The 23,116-nt window shown below is 37.4% G+C and overlaps 1 protein-coding gene across 2 annotated transcripts in view; it reads right to left on the bottom strand.

The window, feature by feature from the left end:
* PRDM5 (PR/SET domain 5) overlaps window positions 1-23,116 on the bottom strand; it is a 178,462-nt gene that overhangs the window by 30,352 nt on the left and 124,994 nt on the right. For both annotated transcript variants that reach the window (XM_069104885.1, XM_069104886.1), the window contains one exon: window positions 21,274-21,359. In XM_069104885.1, coding sequence (XP_068960986.1) covers window positions 21,274-21,359 — 86 coding nt within the window. The remainder of the gene's footprint in view (window positions 1-21,273; window positions 21,360-23,116) is intronic.

The following is a 23,116-nucleotide window of genomic DNA, read 5'->3' as shown; positions in this document are numbered from 1 at the left end:
ATCTGTGTATATGTGTGTGAATGTGTATGTGTGTGTCTGTATGTGTGTGTATGTGTGTCTGTATGTATGAGTGTATGTGTATGAGTGTGTCTATGAGTGTAAGTGCATGTGTGTATCTGTGTATATGTGTGTGAATGTGTGTCTGTGTGTGAGTGTGTGTGTTTGTGTGTGTATGTGTGAGTGTGTGTAGGGAGAGGATGATTTCAGATTAGAAGCTCATGGGTTTTAAAGCTAAAAGAAAGCATGTATGTATAACATGTGTTCTATGTAATGTGTGCATACATACACAGTGATTTCTAAGGACAGCACAGCTCTAATACAAAGGGCAGTTTGTTCATTGGACCCTCAGAAGGCATCATGGAAGAACAGTGGAACTGGGCCACCTAATCAAAGGGACTGGCCAGGATGGGTAGGAAGGAGCAGGTCAAGAGAGAGTTCAGTTCATTTTTTTTAAATTAGAGGAACCTAGGCTAGGGGATCAATAGCATGTTACAGATAGTCACCTTTGCTTTAATAAAAAGACTCAAAAACAATTCCTGATGTTTCCATTGAGAACAAGATAAAAAGATATATGTTAATTAGGCTAGACCTTTATGTAGACATAGAACTAGTGGAATGTCTAGATCCAATATAAGCCATTAATGGATTCATAGCAGCTTGGAAAGCAGTCTCTACTGGGGGGTTTCCTCCATCTTTCTTTGATCTGTGCCTTTCCTACTCCTTGAGCAATGATGAGGACAAAGTCATAGACAGTCCATTTGTCAAATCTACCAATAGTGTAGAGCTGACCAGGCTAGCGAACATACTGAAGGAATGAGAAAATGCACAAAGAGACTCAAAGTTACAACATGGAGATAAATTAGATGGAATTTAATGGGGACAAAAGCAAATTCTTACTTGGGTCCAATCAACCCCAACATTCAAAAATATGATATAGCAACCAAGAATACTCACAGGACCTTTATGTTGCATCAAAAGAGAGAGCATTTAGAATTAGTTGGGTGAGCATCTTGCTCTACTTTGCCATGAGAAAATCCCATCCTAGGAACAGGCTTTAGTTCAGACTGCCATATTTTTGGAAGGAATGTTAGAAAACTCTCACAGGAAGGCAACCAGGGTTGTGCAAGGTCATATGGGGTTGAAGGAACTTGACACATCTAACGAGAAGTCAAGAAGGCATGGGTGGGGCATGGTAGCTGCTCTTCGATACTTGACTGGCTTTCCTGTAGAAAAGGAAGTCTGTTTGGCTCCAGAGGGTAAAACAAGGAAATAAAGGATAGAAATTATAAAAGGGGGGAATTTAAGTTTGATGCTAGGGGAAAAAAATCTTTAAAATGAAAACTTTCCAAAAGTGGAAAAGGCTGTTTCAGGAGAGAATGGGTAGTCTTTTTGAAAGTCTTCAAGCAAAGGTTGGATGACTACTTTCAAAGCATAGAAAGAATTTTTATTCAGGTATATGGCAGATCTCTTTTAGTTCTTACATGCCATAATTCAGTGATTCTACCCTAAGCTGCTTCTGTGTGTAAACAATAAAACAAGGTTTACAAAATATCTACATCAATTACCTTCCAAGCTCCATTTGAGATTCAATTCCAATGCTACTCCCTAAAGGAAAACTTTTCTGATTGCTGCAAGTATTAATGGTGTCCTTCCTCTAATTATTTTGCTAATCTCTATAATGGGCATAATAATAGCACCTACTCCCAGGGTTGCTGCAAGGATTAAATGAGGTCATAATTATAAAACAGGAAATATGGTGTCTGGCACAAAATAAGTGTTATCTAAGTGTTGTCTATCATTCTTCTCATTTGTTGTCAGTCAATTGAAAAGTTAAGCAAAAAAATTAAAAATTAATTTTAAAAATTAATGTTGGGTCTGGGGATACGAAGAAAGGCAGAAGTGCCTCTGCTCTTGGGGGGCTCACAGTCTAGTGGGGAGAAAGCCTGCAAAGCCTACATAAACAAGCTATAGACAGGATCAACTGGGAGCAATGGCGAGAAAGGCAGGTATAGAATGAAGAGGGATTGGGCAAGGCTTCCTATAGAAGGTGGAATGTTAGCTGGGTTGGAAGGAAGCCAGAGAGGCCACGAGGCAGGGATGAGGAGGGAGGACATCCCAGTTGAGTTGTTTCTCAGTCCTGCCTCACTCTTCATGATCCCGCTTGGGATTTTCTTGCCAAAGATACTGGAGTGATTTCCCATTTTCTTCTCCAACTCACTTTATAGGTGAGAAAACTGAGGCAAACAGGATTAAGTGACTTAGCCAGGGTCACCCAGCTAGCAAGTATCTAAGGTAAGGTCTTCCTGACTCCAGGCCCAGAATTCTATCCACTGCACCACCTGGTTGCCCAGTTCCAGGCATGGGGGCCATGCTGTTTCCTCCCCAATAGATTGCTAGGTACTTGAAGGTATATTGAAGGTGTAGCTTCAGCATCCAGCACAGCATCTGGGACATAGTAGGCTCTTAATAAACAATTGGAATGGAATTAAACTGTCACATGGGAAAGGCAGGTAGACAGGCAGCAAGTCTTTATTAGGAACCAGTTGTATGACAGGCACCGTGCTAAGTTCGAGGAAGACAAATACAAGCAGAAACAAAGATAGCCCTGTTCTCAAGGAGTTTGCATGCTAATAGGAAGGCATGGGTGTAATCACATAAAGCCAGATCCAATCTAATTCATGAGATCTATGTCTTGAATTTTAGCAATTGACAAGGAACTGAATTAACGACAGTTTTTCCTTCTGAAATAGTATACTTGGTGACAGAGCAAAGCAAGGCTTTTTTGTGAGTAAAATTAGAGAGAAAGTTTATACTAAGCTCCTCAGGAGAAAGACATCCTATGAATACAAACATCGGCAAAACAGAATCTAGTTCCAAAGGAAGAGCATAGCAATTGACTTATGTGACTTGGAAAATCATAAAAGCTCAGCAGAGAGAATGCAATGTGTTTGCTTAGTTCATTCATGGTGACAGCCAAGTTCATGTTAGCAGTTGTAAAAAAAAAAAATCAGGGAAGAGGGGAAAAAAGGCAAGAATTTCCAGCCTATGCATTCTGTGAACATGCTCCAAGTGGTGGAAAGACAGCGGCACTGACCAGTCTTATTTCAAACTTCAAAAGTACTCCAAGTCTAGTCAAGTCACCAAACCAGGCAGTGGACTAAGCACTGGGGACACAAAGAGAGGTTCAAAACCTAGCCCTACCCTCAGGAAGCTCACAATCCAAAGGAGGAAACAATGTGTCAACAACTCTGTACAAAGGAGACACACAAGTTCATCGGAGGTAATGTGAAGGCACATTAGAATCCTCTGAGCTCTTGGAGTCTAGGGATTCTCTTACTTTTTCTGTTAGCATTCCCCAGTGCTCAGTGTAGTGCTTTGCACAAAGTAGGACCTCAAGAAATACATTTTTCATTCATTCATTCATTTTCACTATCATTCATGCATTTTTCTCTTTTAATACAATATTTTCCTGATTCTGCTCACTGGATTTTGTAAGAATGTATATGTCTTCCCAGGTTTTCTGAAACCATTCTGCTCCTCATTTCTTATAATACAAAAGTATTCCATCGCAATCATCTACCTTGACTTATCCAGTCATTCCTCAGCTGATGGATATCCTTTCGGTTTCTAATTCTTTGCCACCATATGGGAGGGAGAGAGTATTTAAATGTCAAGATTTTAAAATATGATTCTTTTTAAAAATTACGTGTAATTGGGATATACTGATATAAATATATAATCATATATATGAACTGATGAATAATTAAGTTAGGAAAATAGTCAAATCAATGACCACAACTACAGTGTAAACAACTGTGAGGTACTACTTCACATCTATCAGATTGGCTAACAATTAAGGACAATTAAGCGAAAGGAAAGAATAATTAAGTGAAAAGGAAAGTTGGAGATTATAATGAGTAAAGCTTTCACCTAGAGGTCAATTAGGAAAATATACCTCCTCCCTTTATTCCAGGGATTTTTTGTGTAGAAAGTGCAGATTCTTGGGGGCAGCTAGGTGGTGCAGTGAATAGGGCACCAGCCCTAGAGTCAGGAGGACCTGAATTCAAATCCAGCCTCAGACATTTAACACAAAAACTAGCCATGTAAGCTTGACCAAGTCACTTAACCTCAATTGCCCCCCAAAAATACAAAAAAAAAGAAAAGAAAAAAAATAAATTCCAGATTCTGTCAAATATTTTTGATGTTCTGTTTTAGGTAAACTGCTTTCCCCCCCTTTAAAAAAAATCATTGCTACAAAAGAGGGCTCATTAGGTGGGGAAGTAGGGGAGGGATATATGTAAAAATCAATGTTTTATAAACAGATATTGCATCAATAGTTTTATATTTAAAATGAAAGGGGAAAGATGACTTTAGAAAGGTTTTTTTTTCATATTTATTACAGTAGTATGACCTAGCCATGAACACTGAGTATGACTGGCATGGACTAAGTATGTACCAAAGAACTTTGTGCCGGAGATGATACAATGTCAGAAGCAGGAAGGGAATGTTCTGAAAGGTATTTCAGGAAGGTGAAGGCATCAAAGAAAATGAAGCAAAAAAAGTTGAATGACGTTAATTTAAAATTTAAAAATGAGTAATCCACAGAATATCATATGCCTGCTTTCTCAGCATTATTCAGTCTTTCAGTGAATGGGTCACATGTATATCAATAGTGAATTTTATGGAACTATGAGGAAATAAAAAGCAAATAAATATTTCTCAAGAAGCAGACCACACCCATAGTCACATAGCTGCCTGAAAGGCCTTGGGAATACAAGATAGTATTCTATCCGTTGCCTATTGATTACAAAAACTCTAAGAGGCAATGGAGTAGAGAGTGAGGTAAAATAAAAATTATGATGATGTTGACAATGATAGCAGTGATATTTATCTAGCTCTTTAAGGTTGTTGGAATGCTTCACATCCATGGTTTCATTCTTATCTTCACAATAATGCTGTGAGTGTTTTTATTAACCTCATTTTAGAGATAAAGACACTAAGGTTCAGAGAGGCTAAATGACCTCCTGCTTTGGGGCGGCCATTAAGTATCAGAAGGGGAATTGGAGTTGAAGACCTCCTCACTCCATGCCCAGAATTTTTTAAACTTTGGCATGTTGTCCTGTGCTTCTTCAACTCTCCTTTAGATGTTTGAATACTCATATTTATGATGAAGGATGAAGCTCCAGCAAATTAATTTCCCTAGTGTGATCTCAGGGAAGACTTCACATTGGACTTCTAAAGAGTTCCCTAAAGAGAAAAATATCTTTAGACCACAGTTGGTACGAGTTCCAAGCCCTGTGAGGAGGAAGAAGGAATGGGAAGGACGAGTCCAATGAAGAGTCCCCTGTTTCAGATGGAAATACAAACATTTTCCTTGGACCAAACAAAATATCTTTAGGCTTCAAGAAGTAGTTTAAAAATCAAAGAATGGATCCTTCAAAGAAGTTGTTTTGCTAAGTGTCAAAGAGACTTACAAATTGCTTGGCTCCATGTATCTCAGAATGTGTTTGGCAGAAGAGAAAACTTTAAATCGAGATGTTTTCACATATTTCTGAATCCTTGGAAAATATCAAGAGCTCGAGAATTTGCTATTCTTGGTTATGAGTACACATTTTTCCCCCTCATTCAAAAGACATTCTTTCTGTTCACCAGTAAATAAATGCCCACTCTCTTCACTGAAAGATTAACTTATGGAAGACAAGTCTTAAGCTCATAAAATCACAGATTTGGAGGTAAAACGACCTTGTTATTGTTGTTCAGGCAAATCCAAATCTTCATGACCCCATTATGGGGTTTCTAGGCAAAGATATAGAAGTGGTTTGCCATTTCCTTCTCCAGATCATTTTACTGAGGAGGAAACTGAGGCAAACAGGGTTGTGACTTGCCCAGGTCACACAACTAGTTAGTATCTGAGGCCAGATTTGAACTCAGGTCTTCCTTACTCTAGGCCCAGTGTTCTATCTACCATGTCATAAAGCTTCCCAGAAGGGATGTTGGAGGCCAACTAAAATTTCATTTTATAAATGAGGATATGGATATTCAAAGAGGTTATAAATGGTTTGACCATGGAAGAAATGTTTGATTTGAACCCGGATTTTTCAGACTTCGAGCTCAGCATTCTATCTACTAAAACATACTACTTCTCCATGAAATTATAGCAATTTTCTAATCACTTGTTTCAATACTTCAAAAATCTCTGATTTTCTTGGTATCAGAACTCCATGTATTGATGCAGATCTCAATCCCTATATGACTTGGTCAATATTGTTCAAGAGATTATACAACCCCTCTCAAGTTGAATGAGGCTAACCTTGCCTGACAGTCTGCCCATCATCCAGAATAACCTTCCAGAAACCTTTTGAGCTAGATAGGATCTACCAATCACTAGATTGGAGAATAGAGATCACTTCCAACCTAACAGGGAGTCAATAGAAGACGTCTTTTTAAAGCACTCGATATCAATTGTTGCTCATCCTAAACAAATAAGCAAGCAACAATTTCCAAGTCAGAACTAGATAACACAAAACTACTTTTTTTTCCTCTAAAGGAGTAAATACTCAAAACCTTGAAAGGAGAATCGGGATGAGCATCAGTAGAAATGGAACTTGGAGTCAGTAAGTCCTGGGTTCAAGTTATGCCAAGTATTTTTTTATGACAAATAAGCTTTCTAACCTTTCTGAGTCTCTGGAGAGTCACTGAAAATCTAACTTAAAGACAATCTGTGTCACTACGGTCTCTGACCTCCTCCAATCCTCAGATAAAAGTCCCACCTTTTACCAGAAGCTTTTGGGGACTCCTCTTAATACTAGCACCTTCTTTTTGTTGCTTATTTCCCATTTCTCCTTTATATAACTTGTTGGCAGGTCGCTGTTTCCACAGCCTTTCTCCTACGAGACAGAGCTCCTGGAATACAAGGCTCATCTTTTGCCTTTATATTCCAACCGCATAGGACAGTACCTGGCACATAGGGATTGATGCGTTTTTATTTTCATGTATGTGTTATCCCACCCCACAAAATGACAGGTGCTCAGTATATGGACCAGTTTCTCAAAAGTCACTAATCTCTTAATCTTTATAAATAGCACAAAGCCTACTCTGTCAATAAGCAGACTGATCTATCATGCGGTGATGGGGTTTTCCCAGTTCCTCTCCTTCAACTTAGTTCAGCTAGTGCAGCTGTTTCTCTGTCCTTGAATGAAGGACAGATCTAAATTCCCAAAAGATTTCTTTCCATCCTCTAGCCTGGAATAAAAGAACATACATTGGTCATTTCAAGACACAAAGGGGTGGTTGGGTAAGCCTGGGCCCCAGGGTTTCAAAACCCACTGTAGCACGAACAGAAAAAAAAAAAGGGAAAAAAATACTTTTGCATGCAACCGCCACAGTACTGGCAAACTAAGTTAAGGGGACAGATGTGTGGGAACTCATTCATGTCTTGCCAATAGGGAAATATAAACAGCATTCAATATTTAAAAAATTCAAAATTCAGTCATCAAGTCATATATTACTTGGCAATAAATTGTCCCGCCTGCTGAAGACTATATTCTGGATGGAATGATATTTTTTTGGCAAGACATGGTTGGCTGCTTCTACTCCTAAAAACACATGTTAATTCCATCCTTCTCTGCCCTGGCCACCTGCATGAAAGAAGCCAAGTCAATGCAACAGACAGTGCAAACTAGTAAAGTATGACCCAACCAAACCTGCAATTGTGCTTTTTTTTTTCCTAAAATGAGCGCAGGCATTCCAAATCAATGGCACATGAATCTTCGAGCTACTTGCCAAAAAGCCAGTGTGTGTAGTGACTTTCAAGGGAATCTGGGAAGAGTAGAAAATATGGCCAACAGATCGCTTCGTTTTTTACCTGGGGTTTGAACTGATCTGAAGTTAAGAAAGATTTTGGGGAACCGAGGAGACTTGGGAGCTAACCACTACCCCTAACACCAATGCATCTGGGGAGTCTGCATATTCTCTTATCCTTACGGTGTTACATGATACCTTGGGAATATCTTTAAGCTTCTGTGTGCCTCAGTTTCCTTCTCTGTCGAGTGAGTTTGGATTAGATGACATAGACATTTTATTTGCCTCTCAGTACATGATTCAATGATGTGGCCAAGGTCTGGAGTGGTTCTGCCAGGATATCCATGGCCTCAATGAAAGGTCAGTCAACAAAATGTTCAAAATCACAAGGGCAATGATGAAAAAAAATAAAAGAAGGAATGAAGGAGCCCTAAAAGGGGGTAACTGCTTTCCAGCCATCTTGATTTCATTCTATGTTTCTCCACTCCAGCCTCAACATCTGTCCTAGAACTTCAGCCTCTGCTCCCATCAGCTCATAATCGGTGAGAGTGCTCCACATCTAGTCTAGGCATTGAGCCAAAAAGCTGCTCTCTAGCCATCTTTGCCCTGTGCCCCTACTTTTCCTTGTCTCTTCACCTTACTTCTAAACTCTTTCTCTAGGGAGAATAACCAAATAAACACTATCATTCCCAGAAAGGACATATTAGTCAATTTTCCTATAATTTCAGTCATCTTGACTGTCATGTTCTAAAGCAAATCCTTCCTTTCTGATCAATACTCCTTTATATGTACTGGCTTCCCTTTTGAGAATCTATGCTCCTTGAGGGCAGGGACTCTATTATGGCACTACTGAATCATAAGCAATTCATATATTTGAAATTAATTGTCTGTTTTTAATTATGTAAGGATTGCTCTGGAGTTATATTCATAAAATCCCTGTATGTGTCTTATTAGATGATCTGCCAGGTATTTTGTATATTCTAGATATATTTTAAAAGCCATTTTTCTGTCTCTTCCTATGGGGTACCTTTTCTCATGTGTAAGTAAATCATCATATATTGGCATAAAGCAAATATTTTATTTACTCTTTCTTTATACTTAAGTCTTTAATTTTAGGTGGTTTTAATGTCTTATTGCTATAGTTAACATATCTAAGACAATATCAAATAATAGTGGTGAAAGCAAAGATCATTATTTTCCCCTGATCTTAGTGAAAGAGTTTTCTATTGCTTTTACATTAAAGATAATGCTCACTTTTGTCTTTACATAGACCTTCTTTACTACAATAAGGATTTGTCCAGTTATTTGTTTTTTTAAAAGTGCTATATTTTCTCAGTAGGATTCTTTGTATATGAAGATAAAATCATATGTGTCTTATATTTTTGTTGATATGATCTATTTGGTCTTTTCTAGCAGTAAACTGACTACTCCTTCCTGGTATAATTTCAATTTGCTCCTCAAACATACTTTAAATAAGCTGCTGTAGCCTTTGCTAATATTTTATTTAATGTTTTAATTGATGTTGTTTAGAGATGTTGATCTCCTGAAGGGCAGGGGCTGTATTTGTAAATTTTTACTATTTTTTTTAGTATTCCCCCACACATAGTACAGTACCTGATACATAGTAAGCCCTTCATAAATGCTTCTTGACTGACAATTTAAAATGTTTTGGAAAACTTAATTTGCTATAGAAATATTAGATATTATTATTGTATCAAATCCATTTACATTTTTAAAAAGCCAAAATAGAATGTAGATAAGATTCATGTTGAATTTTAAGCATCATGCAGAAAGTCAGCAGGAATATCAAAACAAAAAAAAATAAGGGAGGGGGGAAGAAATGTAGCTTTTAGATCAATACACTTTCACCTATACCTCATACAAAGTAGATGCTATTAAACCCCAGGACCTAACATGAAATATCAGAACCTGATTACCATATTGAGTAACTTTCATCTCCCATATCACTGCTAGAAAAAAAAATCAGTGTCTTAATGATTTTGATTTTCATGAAACCACATATCTTAATTTAATGATGTCTTTTTTTTGCTTTTCTGTGGAGTTACTGCCTACAGGCTCATTCCTTCTAGGACAGCAATAACACCTACTAACATAGCACTTTAAGTTTTACAAAGAAGTTGATTCTTTATAATATTCCATGTGGTAGGTAGCACAAGCTTTAGAATCCATATTTTAGAGATGAAGAAACTGGAGCTCAAAGAATATCTGATTTAGTCTGGGCTGTGCAACTACAACAAAAGCAAGATTTATAAGAAAGTCTCCCCTGATCCCAGGTCCAATATTGTCACCACTATATCCCATTACCTATTGTGGAGAACAAAGCAGAAATGTTGACTTTGGGAATGCCACCTGTAATGTAACTCATAGTTCTAATGACTATTTAATGAATTGATCATAGGGTCCAAAAGGTTTGTGACTTGTAGTGATGGTGTGGCTATCTGTCTCTATCTGTGTCTGATCTCTTAAAATGACTTGCCTGTTGTTTCTGGTAGCAAATTTCATCTTGTGTTTCTATCCTAAACCCTTCTGTTTCTATGAACAAATCCACATTCCACTTGCTATAAGTTTCTTTGTCAACAAAGAAACCTGGATTTGGAGGAATTTATGTAGATATTGCCCAATGGAAGATCTTTTGTTTCTATTCTTAGAAATCAGCCATTTTTACTTAGAAATTAGGCATGTATTTTGTATGAGGTATAGGTGAAATTGTATTGACCTAAAAGCTAAATTTCTTCTCCCCCCCCCTTTATTTCTTTGTTTTGATATTCCTGCTGACTTTCTGCATGATGCTTAAAATCCAATATGAATCCTATCCACATTCTTTTTTGGCTTTTTAAAAATGTAAATTGGATTCAATATAATAACAATATCTAATATTTCTATAGCACATTAAATTTTCCCAAACATTTTACATTGTCTATAAAGAAGCATTATTTATGAAGGGCTTACGATGTTCCAGGCACTGTACTGGGCTTACTATGTTCCAGGCACTGTACTATGTGCTGGGGATACCAAAAAAATACTAAAAAGTTACAAATACAGACCCTGCCTTCAGGAGATTCCATTCTAAAGAGGAAGAAAGTATGACTATTAATAGCTACATTCATACAAGATACATATAGAATGGATGAAAGTGACCATTATATGTATCCATTATGTTGCGTGATCCTCACACCAACCACATGACATGACACCCCCTGTTTTCTGAAGGATTATGCTAAGGGTAAGTGAGGTGTAGCTATGGAACCAGGCTTAGAGAACTCATAACTATTAGATGCAGGGATGGAAGGAAAGTCTCCAAAAGCAGAGTTTCACTCCATCACCACAGCACTGCCTTTCCATAATGAGTAGAGAGAAAATATTTTTAACATGACATACTTTATTGGTGCTAGAAGTGAAAAAATGAATAGAATGTCAGTTTAGAAAAGATCTAATGCGTTCATTTATAGCATCTTCTACAAATAAAACCATATGTATTCTTTCACCCCCTATTCTATTCTCTTGAGTATTTGGGAAATGTGTCCAAACTCAAGTCTGGAGCTGTGTGCCACTCAGCAGTGACACCCTATGTAGCGTGATGTTTCAAATATGGGGCAAATCTGGGTCTTGGAATGATGCTTTTCTTTCCTTTTAAAACAAAAAATAATGAAGAGGGACTCTTCCACATATCCTTAGAAACAGTTGGAGGATTGGCGCTGTCACGACATTCTTAGATTTGTTCATCCATAGTTTTAAAGGTAAGGTGATCAAATTCCACCTCTCTGATACTTTACGCAAATGAAGCAAAAGGGAGGGAATTCACTTCAGTAAAGAGGGTTTATTATACAGGCTCATAGGGTTTTAGAATTTTAAAAGGACCTCGGAGATCACATCATTGCACGTATTTGTTTTTGAATGTCAGAATATCAGCCCGTTGAGAGGCAGGACTGTTTTAGCTTTTTTCCTTTTTATCTCAGGAGTTACTGACACATAGTAGGTACTTGATAAATGCATGTCGATTGATGTGTCACTCACAGCATTTGTGCTTCACATGACATTTTGTCCCCTTCTTAATGCACTTGTCCTTCTTTATTGCTTCTTGGAGAGCCTATGTTTTTTTGGGGAAAAAAATCTATTCCATAATGATATCTTTTCTGTCCCTTCTTATAGGCATTGTACAGGTTGTTTCCTGGTTTTGCTTCCTTTGCTTTGAATCAGTTCATATAAGTCTTTTTGTTCATCAATTCTCATAGCATTTGTTGCTCAATCATTTTAGTTATGTCTGATTCTTTACAATCCCATTTGGGGTTTTCTTGGCAAAAAGACTGAAGAAGTTTGCCATTTCTTTCTGATCCTTCTTATAGTATACAGGTACTCCATTACATTTGTGTGCCATGATTTCTTTCAGCTCTTTCTCAGTTCACTTTATTTCATTATCTTTACTAAGTACAAAAACATTCCTATGAATATTTTGGTGTATATGGAGTCTTGATATTTATCATTGATGTACTTGGAATATATGTGTAGCAGTGGAATATTTACATCAAAGTGAAATTTAATTCAATTATTCATCATCTATCTGTCTGTCTGTTTGTCTGTCTATCTATATGACTATCTATCTGGAAATTTTAGCAACTTTTTTTTTGCAAAATTCAAAATTATTTCTAGAATGGTTGCATTAGCTTACACCTCCACCAACAATGTGTTACTATGTTCTTCTTCACTTTACACCCTCAAAAATCACTTTATATCCTCAAAAAAAAAACCTAACATTCCATCTTTATCATCTTTGCCAGTTTGCTGAATGTGAGAAGAAACTTCAGGGTTGTTTAAATTTGTATTTCTATTAATATTAGTGTTTTTAAGAATTTTCCTTAGACTTGTTAATAGTTTGTAATTCTTCAGTTGAGAATTATTTGTTCATATCTTTTATCAACAAATTTAATTTTATCCTTATATATTTCATATATGATTTCTAATTTCAAACTTTGAATGAATTCTATACACATATGTAAATACGTGTGTATATGCATACATATAATATGTGTGTATATGTATATATAAACATATACATATGTGTCTGTCTGTCTACCTATTTATCTATCCATCTAAGATTTCTAAACATTCCTGATGAACAAAACCAGAGCTTGGTCCAAAATTTTAAATGGAAATACAGGAGAAAAGTGAAAGCTGGGAAGTGAAATACAATGAATATATATACTTAACGAATTGATCATAGGGTCCAAAAATTTTGTGGCTTGTAGTGATGTTGTGGCTATCTGTATCTATCTGTAAGACTGATCTCTGTTCCATCCTCCCCAATGCATGTAAAAAGTGGACTCTAAACAAACTTTGGAGCTGCAGAACCCACAAAATGACACAGAGAAGCTAACCTCCCACTGAGGACAGCACAGCAGGCTGGCAGGAATCAGCACAGACCTATGGGAGCAGAGCCCAGCACCACGCTGAGGCTTTAACCCCAGGGCAGGCCTGAACAGCCTCTAGCCAGAGAGACTCCAGATCAGCAGGAGCTGTGGCCATTTCCAGATTTATCAAAACAGAGACACAAAGGAAAAAGTGAGAGGTCAGTACAGTCTGGACTTTGGGACCAGTAAGTGGGAGTGTGTAGCTTTTACTCCCAAGGCGAAAAGCTGCTGAGACGCTGGCACAGCCGACAGCGCCATGTGGCAGCTTCAGCTCTTGGCCTGCAGAGTGTATGGGGACCAAGCACCAGTCTGAGTGGTAATTGCTCTTGCTTTAACCTGCTTGCATCTGGATTGCAGTCTAGGGTGGAAGTCCTGGGGTGTGTATCCAGCTTGCCAGAGGGTGTAGAGACCTCGGAGAGGGCACCAATCTAATCCCTCTGGCAGCTGAGAAAACTCCAGCATTTGGGAAAAAAGCTCCCCTGTCTGGTGGCAGAGTCCTACCATGGCAAAAAGCCCAAAAGTCAAGTAATTGAGTAGCAAAATGAGCAGGCAAAGGAAACAAAGCAGACAGAAGATTCCAACAATACACTCCTATTTTGGGGACAAAAAGGAGCAAAGCATGGAGCAGGAGGAAAAGAGTGAAGTCAGAACTCCTGAACCAAAAGCTTCAAAGGAAAATTCAAGCTGGTTACAGGCCATAGAGGACCTGAAGAAAGATTTTGAAAACCAAATAAGAGAAGTGGAGGAAAAATTGGGAAGAGAAATGAGAATGATGCAAGAAAATTATGAAATGAGAGTCAACAGTCTGACTGAGGAAAATAATACCTTAAAAAACAGACTGACTCAAATGGCAAAGGAGGCCCAAAAAGGCAATGAGGAGCAGAATGCCTTTAAAAGCTGAATTTGTCAGATGGAAAAAGAATCTCAAAAACTCAATGAGGAGAATCACTGCTTCAGAATTAGATTGGAGCAAATGGAAGCTAATGACTTTAGGAGAAATCAAGATGCTGTTAAACAGATCCAAACAAATGAAAGAATAAAAGGCAATGTGAAATATCTCATGGGAAAAACCACTGACCTGGAAAATTGATCCAGGAGAGATAATTTAAAAATTATTGGACTGCCTGAAAGCCATGATGAAAGTAAAAACCTAGAAATCATCCTCCAGGAAGTTCTCAAAGAAAACTGCCCTGGTGTTTTAGTACCAGAGGGCAAAATAGAGGTTGAAAGAATCCACCGATCATCTCCTGGAAAAGATCCCAAAAAGAAAACTCCTAGGAATATTATAACGAGGTTCCAGAATTCCCAGATGAAGGAGAGAATATTACAAGCAGCCAGGAAGAAACAATTTGAATATTGTGGAAACATAATCAGGATAACCCAGGATCTGACAACTTCTACACTGAGGGATCGAAGGGCTTGGAATATGATATTCCAGAGGGCAAAGGAGCTGGGATTAAAACCAAGAGTCACCTACCCAGCAAAACTGAGGATCATGTTTCAGGGGAAAATATGGTCATTCAGTGGAATAGAGGACTTTCAAGCATTCTTGCTGAAAAAAAGAGAGTTGAATAGAAAATTTGACATTCAGATACAAGAAGCAAGAGAAGCATGAGAAGGTAAACAGGGAAAAGGAATCATAAGGAACTAATCAAAGTTGAACTATTAACATTCCTACACGGAAAAAAATTAATTGTAACTTATGAAACTTTTCTCAGTAGTTGAAGGGATTAGAAATATATATTTGTCTATGTATGAGGGTATATGGGCATATGAATACATATGTGAATGTGTGTGTATATATTTACAGGTATACATAGATAGAGGGCACAGGACCAATTTAACAGGAAGGAATGATACTTAAAAGGTGAAATTAAGAGGTGAGAGGAATATAATGAGAGGAGATGGGAAGAGACAGATTGGGGTAAACTATCTCATACAGAATAGGCAAGGGAAAATGGTTACAATGGAGGGGAAGAATAGGAAGGCAAAAGGGAATGAGTCAACCTTATTCCCATTGAATTTTGCTTGAGGAGGGAGTGAAATACACACTAAATATGGTATCTCACCCTCCAGGAGAACAGGGGGGGAAGGGGATGAGAGGGGAGATGATAAAAGGGAGGGTAGGCTGGGGGAGAGGGAAGTTGGAAGCACTCACTTTTGAAAATAGACAGGATCAAAGTGGAGAGTAGAACAAGTGGGAGGTGGGATAGGAGGGAGGGAAATATTGAAAAATATTTCAAAAATTGAAAAAAAAGACTGATCTCTTAAAAATTATTTTTCTGTTGTTTCTTGGAGCAATGACCCAATCTTGTGTTTCTATCTTAAATGTTTCTGTTTCTTTTTCCCCCCAATTTATTAAATTATTTACTTTTAGTTTTCTTTTTTTGTTTCATTTTTCAAATGCTTTATTAACATCTGATTTACATCATTCATTTCCATCAGATTTTGAGTTACAAAATTTCTCCCTATTTTTCCCTTACCCACTGCCCCAAAACAGCAGTCCCCCAGGATATCCTCTCCTTCAATCTGCTCTCTCCCACATTTTCTCCCATACCCATTTCGACTTTTCCAGTAGGGCATGGTGGATCTCTATGCCCCAGTGCCTGTATGTCTTATTTCCCAATGACATGTAAAATGGTATTAATAATTGTGTGTATATGTGTGTATATTAACATTTGATTTTAAAACTGAATTCCAGATTCATTCCCTTCCTTCATTGTCACCCAAATTTACTGAGAAGATAACCAGTTCAGTATAGGTTGTACATGTGTGGCTAATGCAAAACAATAACATAGTAGATATATAGTAAAAGACTGACTATATTTCCCTCCTTCCTATCCCACCTCCCACTTGTTCTATTCTCTACTTTTATCCCATCCCTTTTCAAAAGTGGGTGCTTCCAACGTCCCTCCCCCTCAGCCTGAATTCCCTCTCATCCCTTTTGCCCCTTATCTCCTGTAGGGTGAGATACCCTATTTAGGGTGTATTTCCTTCCCTCCCCAAGCCAAATTCAATGGAAATAAGGTTGACCCATCCCCTTTTGCCTTCCTATTCTTCCCCTCCATTGTAATCATTTTCCCTTGACTGTTTTATATGAGATAGTTTGCCCCATTCTGTCTCTCCCCATGTCCTCTCTTTATATTCCTCTCTCACCTCTTAGTTTCACCTTTTAAGTAACATCCCTTCTTGTTAAATTGGTCCTGTGCCCTCTATCTATGTATACCTGTACACATATATACACACACATTCACATATGTATTCATATGTCCATGTACACTCATATATGGACATATATATATATATATATATTCCCTTCAACTATTTTCATACTGACAAAAGTTTCATCAGTAACAATTATTGTTTTTCCAGGTAGGAATGTTAATAGTTCAACTTTGATAAGTTTCTTATGATTTCTTTTCCCTGTTTACCTTCTCATGCTTCTCTTGCTTCTTGTAACTGAATGTCCAATTTTCTATTCAACTCTGTTTTTTTTTTCATTAAGTGTGCTTCAAAGTCCTCTATTCCACTGAATGACCATATTTTCCCCTGAAACATGATACTCAGTTTTGCTGGGTAGGTGATTCTTAGTTTCAATCCCAGCTCCTTTGACCTCTGGAATATCATATCCCAAGCCCTTCGATCCCTCAGTATAGAAGCTGCCAGATCCTGAGTTATCTTGATTGTGTTTCCACAATATTCAAATTGTTTCTTCCTGGCTGCTTGTAATATTCTCTCCTTCATCTGGGAATTCTGGAACCTGGCTATAATATTCCTAGGAGTTTTCTTTTTGAGATCTTTTTCAGGAGGTGTTAGGTGGATTCTTTCAACCTCCATTTTGCCCTCTGGTTCTAAAACATCATGGAAGTTTTCTTTGAGAACTTCCTAGAGAATTATTTCTAGGTTCTTACTTAGATCATGGCTTTCAGGTAGTCCAATGATTTTTAAATTATCTCTCCTGGATCAATTTTCCAGGTCAGTGGTTTTTCCCATGAGATATTTCACATTGCCTTCTATTCTTTCATTTGTTTAGATCTGTTTAACAGCATCTTGATTTCTCCTAAAGTCATTAGCTTCCTTTTGCTCCAATCTAATTCTGAAGCAATGATATTCCTCAGTGAGCTTTTGAGATTCATTTTCCATCTGGCAAATTCAGCTTTTAAAGGCATTCTTCTCCTCATTGCCTTTTTGAGCCTCTTTTGCCATTTGAGTTAGTTTGTTTTTTTAAGGTGTTATTTTCCTCAGTCAGGCTGTTGTCTCTCATTTGGTAATTTTCTTGCATCATTCTCATTTCTCTTCCCAATTTTTCTTTCACTTCTCTTATCTGCTTCTTAAGGCCCTCTATGGCTTGCAACCAGCTTGCATTTTCCTTTGAAACTTTTGGTGCAGGAGTGCTGACTGCACTGTCTTCCTCCTTTTCCATGCTTTACTCCTTTTTGTCCCCAGAATAGGAGTCTAATGTTGGAATCTTCTGTCTGCTTTGTTTCCATTGCCTGGTCATGTCACCCCTCAGTCACTTGACCCCTGGGCTTTTTGCCACAGTAGGACACTTCCACCAGACAGGGGAGCTTTTGTCCCAAACGCTGGAGTTTTCTCAGTTGCCAGAGATATTTGATGGGTGCCCTCTCTGAGGCCTCTAAATGCTCTGGCAAGCTGGACACACACCCTAGGACCTCCACCCTAGCCTGAAATCCAGATGCAAGCAGGTTAAAGCAAGAGCAATTACCCCTCAGACTAGTGCTTGGTACCTCTACACTCTGCAGGCCAGGAGCTGAAGCTGCCACATGGCACTGGCTGGCTGTGCCTGCACCTCACCGGCTTCTCGCCCCAGGGGCAAAAGCCAATGTACTCCCTCTTACTGGGTCCCAAAGTCCAGACTGCACTGACCTCTCATTTTGTCCTGCGCATCTGTGTGTTGATTATTCTGGAAATGGCCACAGCTGCTGCATATCTGGAGTCTTTCCTGCTGGCGGTGGGTAAGACCTGCCCTGGGGCTAAAACCTCTGGCTCACATGGGCCTGGGTTAGGCTCCCAGAATGCTGCCCTGGGTGATTCTTACCAGCCTGCTGGGCTGTCCTCAGCAGGAGGTATCTTCTCTGTGTCATTTTGTGGGTTCTGCAGCTCCAAAGTTTGTTCAGAGTCCCCTTTTTACATTGATTGGGGAAAGTGGAAGCCAGAGCCACTCGGAGGTCATGCTTCTACTCCGCCATCTTTACTCCACCCCCTCAACCTTTCTGTTTCTATGAACAAATCCACATGCCACTTGATATAAGTTTCTTTGTCAACAAAGAAACCTACAGTTGGAGGAATTCATGTACATATTGCCCAATGGAAGGTCTTTTGATTCTATTCTTAGAAATTATCCACTTTTAGGTAAATAATTTAGTGAGGGTGGTAGTGGAAGTTTGTGGAAAGTTTCTTTGATAAAGATCTCATTTCCAAACTATATAAGGTACTAATTCAAATTTATAATAAGAGTTATTCCCCAATTGGTAAATGGTCAAAGGCTATGAAAACAAGTCCTTATAAAAAGATACCCAAACTGTCAACAGTCATATTTTTAAAAATACTTCAAATTACTAACAATTAGAGAAATATCAAGTAAAATAACTCTTATCTGCTCTTTCATTCCCCCCCTCAGTTTAACAAAGTTGACAAAAGGGGATAATGGTAAATGTTATAGGAGGGTATAATTTTTTTAAAGGCACATTAATTACAAATGATGGAGCTATGAATTGTTGCGACCATTCTGGAAAGTAATTTGGAATTATGTCCCCTAAATCACTAAACTGTCCCCATTTGACCCAGTAATTCCTCTACTAGTTTATACAGTAAAGAGATCAGCAAAAGAGGAAACAGAACCCATATGTACAAAAATGTTTATAGAAGCTTTTATTTTTATTGATTGCAAGAACTTGAAACTATGTGCTATTGATTGGTTAATAGCTAGACAAATTATGATATATTAATTTAATGTAATACTATTGTGGGAAATTAATATTATAGCATGCCGTTGTGGTAGTGAGAAATGATGAATTGCATGATTTCAAAGAAGGCTGGTAATACTTGCATGAGCTGAGGCAGAGTGATATAAGCAGAGCCAGGAGAACAATTTTTACCAAAAGAGCCAACACTTTGAATTCAACTTTAAAATATTTAAGAATACTATTCAATTTATTGATCTACCAGGATTCCAAAGGGCTGATATTGAGCTACATTACCCAAGCAAGGAAATGGATTTGATGGGTCAAGAAGGAGATGTATATTTGGGCGCATGGGTGATATAGAAATTTGTTTTGCTTGACTGAATATTTGTTGTAATGGTTTTAATTTTCTTTAGAACTGGGTGGGGTGGGACAGAGAGAAAATAAATGCTTATTTGTTTCATAAGAATAAAACAAAGATCTTAGCCTTTTCATAGGTTTTGTTCAGAGATAAATATTTAAAGCTATCTCAATCAGATTTGGTAAATTCAGTGTTAGTGAGATATACTGTTTAAGGTTGTCTGCCTTTACTATTGCTCTTTGAAATGATAGCTGTTTCTTCCAGCAGTGTTTCTATAAGTTGCAAGCCTATTATCCTCCAATATGAGGACATCTTTCAGTTTTCTTCCTCATTTTTCAGAAGGAAGAGTTAATTTGTCTATAGTTGCCTTAGGGTGATGGTCACTCATCAAATGAAATAACATTTGTAAGGAGTGCATAGGCCAGGGCTGGGTACATCGTTGGCACTAGATAAAGGCCTTTAGCCTTTAGCCTCTTTCCTACATTCTATTATCTGTGGTCTAGATATTTCTCGAATCCACTATTATTCATCTTACTAGTCCAAAGGTGAATTTTAAGACTCTAGATTGCAAAGGTTGATGGCTTTTAATATGCTGTTCCCAGGGGCAGCCAGGTGGCTCAGTGAGTAAGAACACCGGCTCCAGTATCAGGATGACCTGGGGATCAAATCCAGGCTCAGATACTTAGCACCACACCCAAAAATAACTGGCTGTGTAACCTTGAGCAAGTTACTTAACCCCAATTGCTTTAAAATATATATATATTTTTTTAAATATATATATATATATATATATATATATATATATATATATCCCCAATGGGAACAGCATATATATATATGTATACACACACACACACACACACACACACAGACAATGATGTATATATATATATATATGTATATATATGCTGTTCCTGTTGGGGTTGGCTTCAGGATGCCAGTAAGTCTCTAAATGCAGGAAACTACAGCTATCTATAAAATAACTTTATCCTTAATATATCCTGCCTGGAGAAGACAAAGGGATTTGTAACCACCTTTATCCACTACTTCTATTTGACTTTTGGATTTAAGTTCAAAGACTTCATTCTCTATTATCCTTTGGCATAAACTATGAATTTTATATTATCAAATTTAAATGACATTTTGATATAATTGGAAGATGTCGCTAAATGAAAGACCTGTTTAATGTGCTTTTTAGTGAAGACATTTAGCTTGATAACATACAAGTACAACTAGTGATTGCTACATAAACCTAGACTCTCCCTCTAACTTAAAAGTCATAGTCAGTTCTATTCAGGCAAAATAACCATGTTTTAATACCAAGCAAAAGCATTCTGGGCATCAGTCATTTCCTGAAAATATTTCATGTTTTATCCATTGTTTTAGACAGTATTTTATTGGTAATATATTATCAATAAACATGTTTTCCATGTGGACATCAAATAGACCTCTGTCATCTCCATATGCATGTGTCTATTTAAAATATTTGTAGGACATGCACCTCTAATTCATTAATCAATTAATAAACCATATTAATAAACTGAAGACGCCAGTTGATTTATATTTGTGCTTATATTCTTTTTTGTTGTTTTGTTTTGCTAAAATTTAAATTTCCTATCTTAGTGATCATATGCATTCAAAGGAAATTTCTTTGTCCTTCTAAATGAACATTGTGTGTGTGTGTGTGTGTGTGTGTTCCAAAAGAATAGGCTGAAAACATTTTCAAGAATTCTTATGAATAACGATGAACTTCCATTCTTACCCTAGTGTGGGTCCGGATATGCATCTTCAATCCATCATTTTTGCTAAAAGCTTTATCACAGTAATGGCACTGGTATGGGCGCTCACCTGCAAGGGAAAGAAATGAGCTTTAGCAAATAGAATGGGGATGCCAAGCAGCCTCACCATTACCCAGTGTTCCACAACTGGGAACAACATGCCACTCTCATTATAGTAATACTTAATATATACAAATATATGATAATAATTATCATTCTCTCTCTCCCTCTCTTTCCCTCCTTCCCCTTCAATGTGTTTGTGTGTGCACATATATACATACACACACAGAGATACATAATTTATATATAAAACACATATATTTGTGTGTATACTTACATATACATATGTACACACATATTAAGTGTGCCTTTCAGAATTGCCAAATAAAAAATAAAAAAGAATTGCCAAATACTTTACATGTGTGTCTTTCTTTGATGTTCAGCTCAATACTCAAATTGTTATTCTCAGGAAACTGAGTCTAAGGCTAAGTGAATTGTGTAAGGGCATAGAGCCTTGTCAAATGGGTTTTCTTTCCTTTTTTGGATTTTTTGAGGGAAAGAGATGGTATGAACTTACATACAGCACTGGGTCTGAAGTCAGTAAGACCTGATCTCAATGGGGATAATATAACAGAAGCTACCTCAGAGGATTGTGGTATGGATTAAATGAAATCATTTCTAAAAAGCACTTAGCACAGTTTCTAGTATATAGTAGGTGCTATATAAGTGGTTATTCCCTTTCCTTTTTGTTTTCCTTTGGGGGGGGGAATGAAAAGAGAGAAGGATAGAATTGCCTTCTCCCCCCCTCCCAAAAAAAAAGGAAGAATGATGGAAGGAAGGAAAGAAGGAAAAAAGAGGGAGGGAAAATATACTCAATCAAGTATTTTTTAGTGTAGCAAAAAGTATAGGAAAGAAGACCAGAAGGAATCATAGAGGAAAATTTTGTAAATAACATGTAGAATTTATCATAAACTTGAAAAGAAAAACAAGCTATAATATACTTGCATTTTCATATGTAATCCTTTTTCTGCCTTACTCTTTATAAGCAATTATCAATTTTATTTGCTGTTAAGTTTAAAATTTTAAAAGGAAATATGTAAATATATACATATGCAGATGTGTATAAATATATAAAATATACATATGAATAAACATACACATATATATGCACATATACACAGTTATTGAAGATTGTAAAATGAACAGATTGCTTAGTAACATATCTGAATCCCAGCTGAAGCATAGCTCCAAGATCTACAAAATTCTTTCTTCATAATAATTTTATGTGCTAGATAGTACAAGTATTATCAGGCCCATTTGCAGGAGAGCAAAACAAAGTTTACAAAAATGAGATGACACGTCCATGTTCCTAGAGATTTCAAATTTTAAGACCAGTGCTTCTTTCCTACCTCACCACGAATACATTGTCAAAGCATTATCCTCATGCAAGCTGGAGCTTGAAAACTATAACTTCACTCTATACCCTGTAGAAAGCTATGGGGACCTGAAGATCCTAGCTCCCAAGGAATCTAGAATGGCTCATGCCCAGAATCATGATCTTAGAAACGTTGTATATTAGAGTGTAGATTGATCCCTGCATGATAGTATATTTATTTTACTTCTTATTCATTTCTGGGAGAATATCTAAACCCCATTTCCTAGCTGTTCCTCCAAATGGCTCAATGCAGCTTTATTACCCAAGGATCCTCCTTCCATGTGGTTTTAGCTCCCTTGGTCTCTTCCTGGCTCCCAATGATATAATTCAGTTGATTCTTCCCATTCACAGTCTTGATAGGAAACCAGACTGAATTTGGCCAGTTCAAGCCC

The sequence above is a fragment of the Petaurus breviceps genome, unplaced genomic scaffold (assembly GCF_028583685.1).
Source record: "Petaurus breviceps papuanus isolate PSGF00001 unplaced genomic scaffold, PetGlider_PUasm1.0 689, whole genome shotgun sequence".
NCBI classification, from domain to species: domain Eukaryota; kingdom Metazoa; phylum Chordata; class Mammalia; order Diprotodontia; family Petauridae; genus Petaurus; species Petaurus breviceps.
Note: the sequence above shows the minus strand (reverse complement) of the source record. Positions and strands in the feature narration are given on the sequence as shown.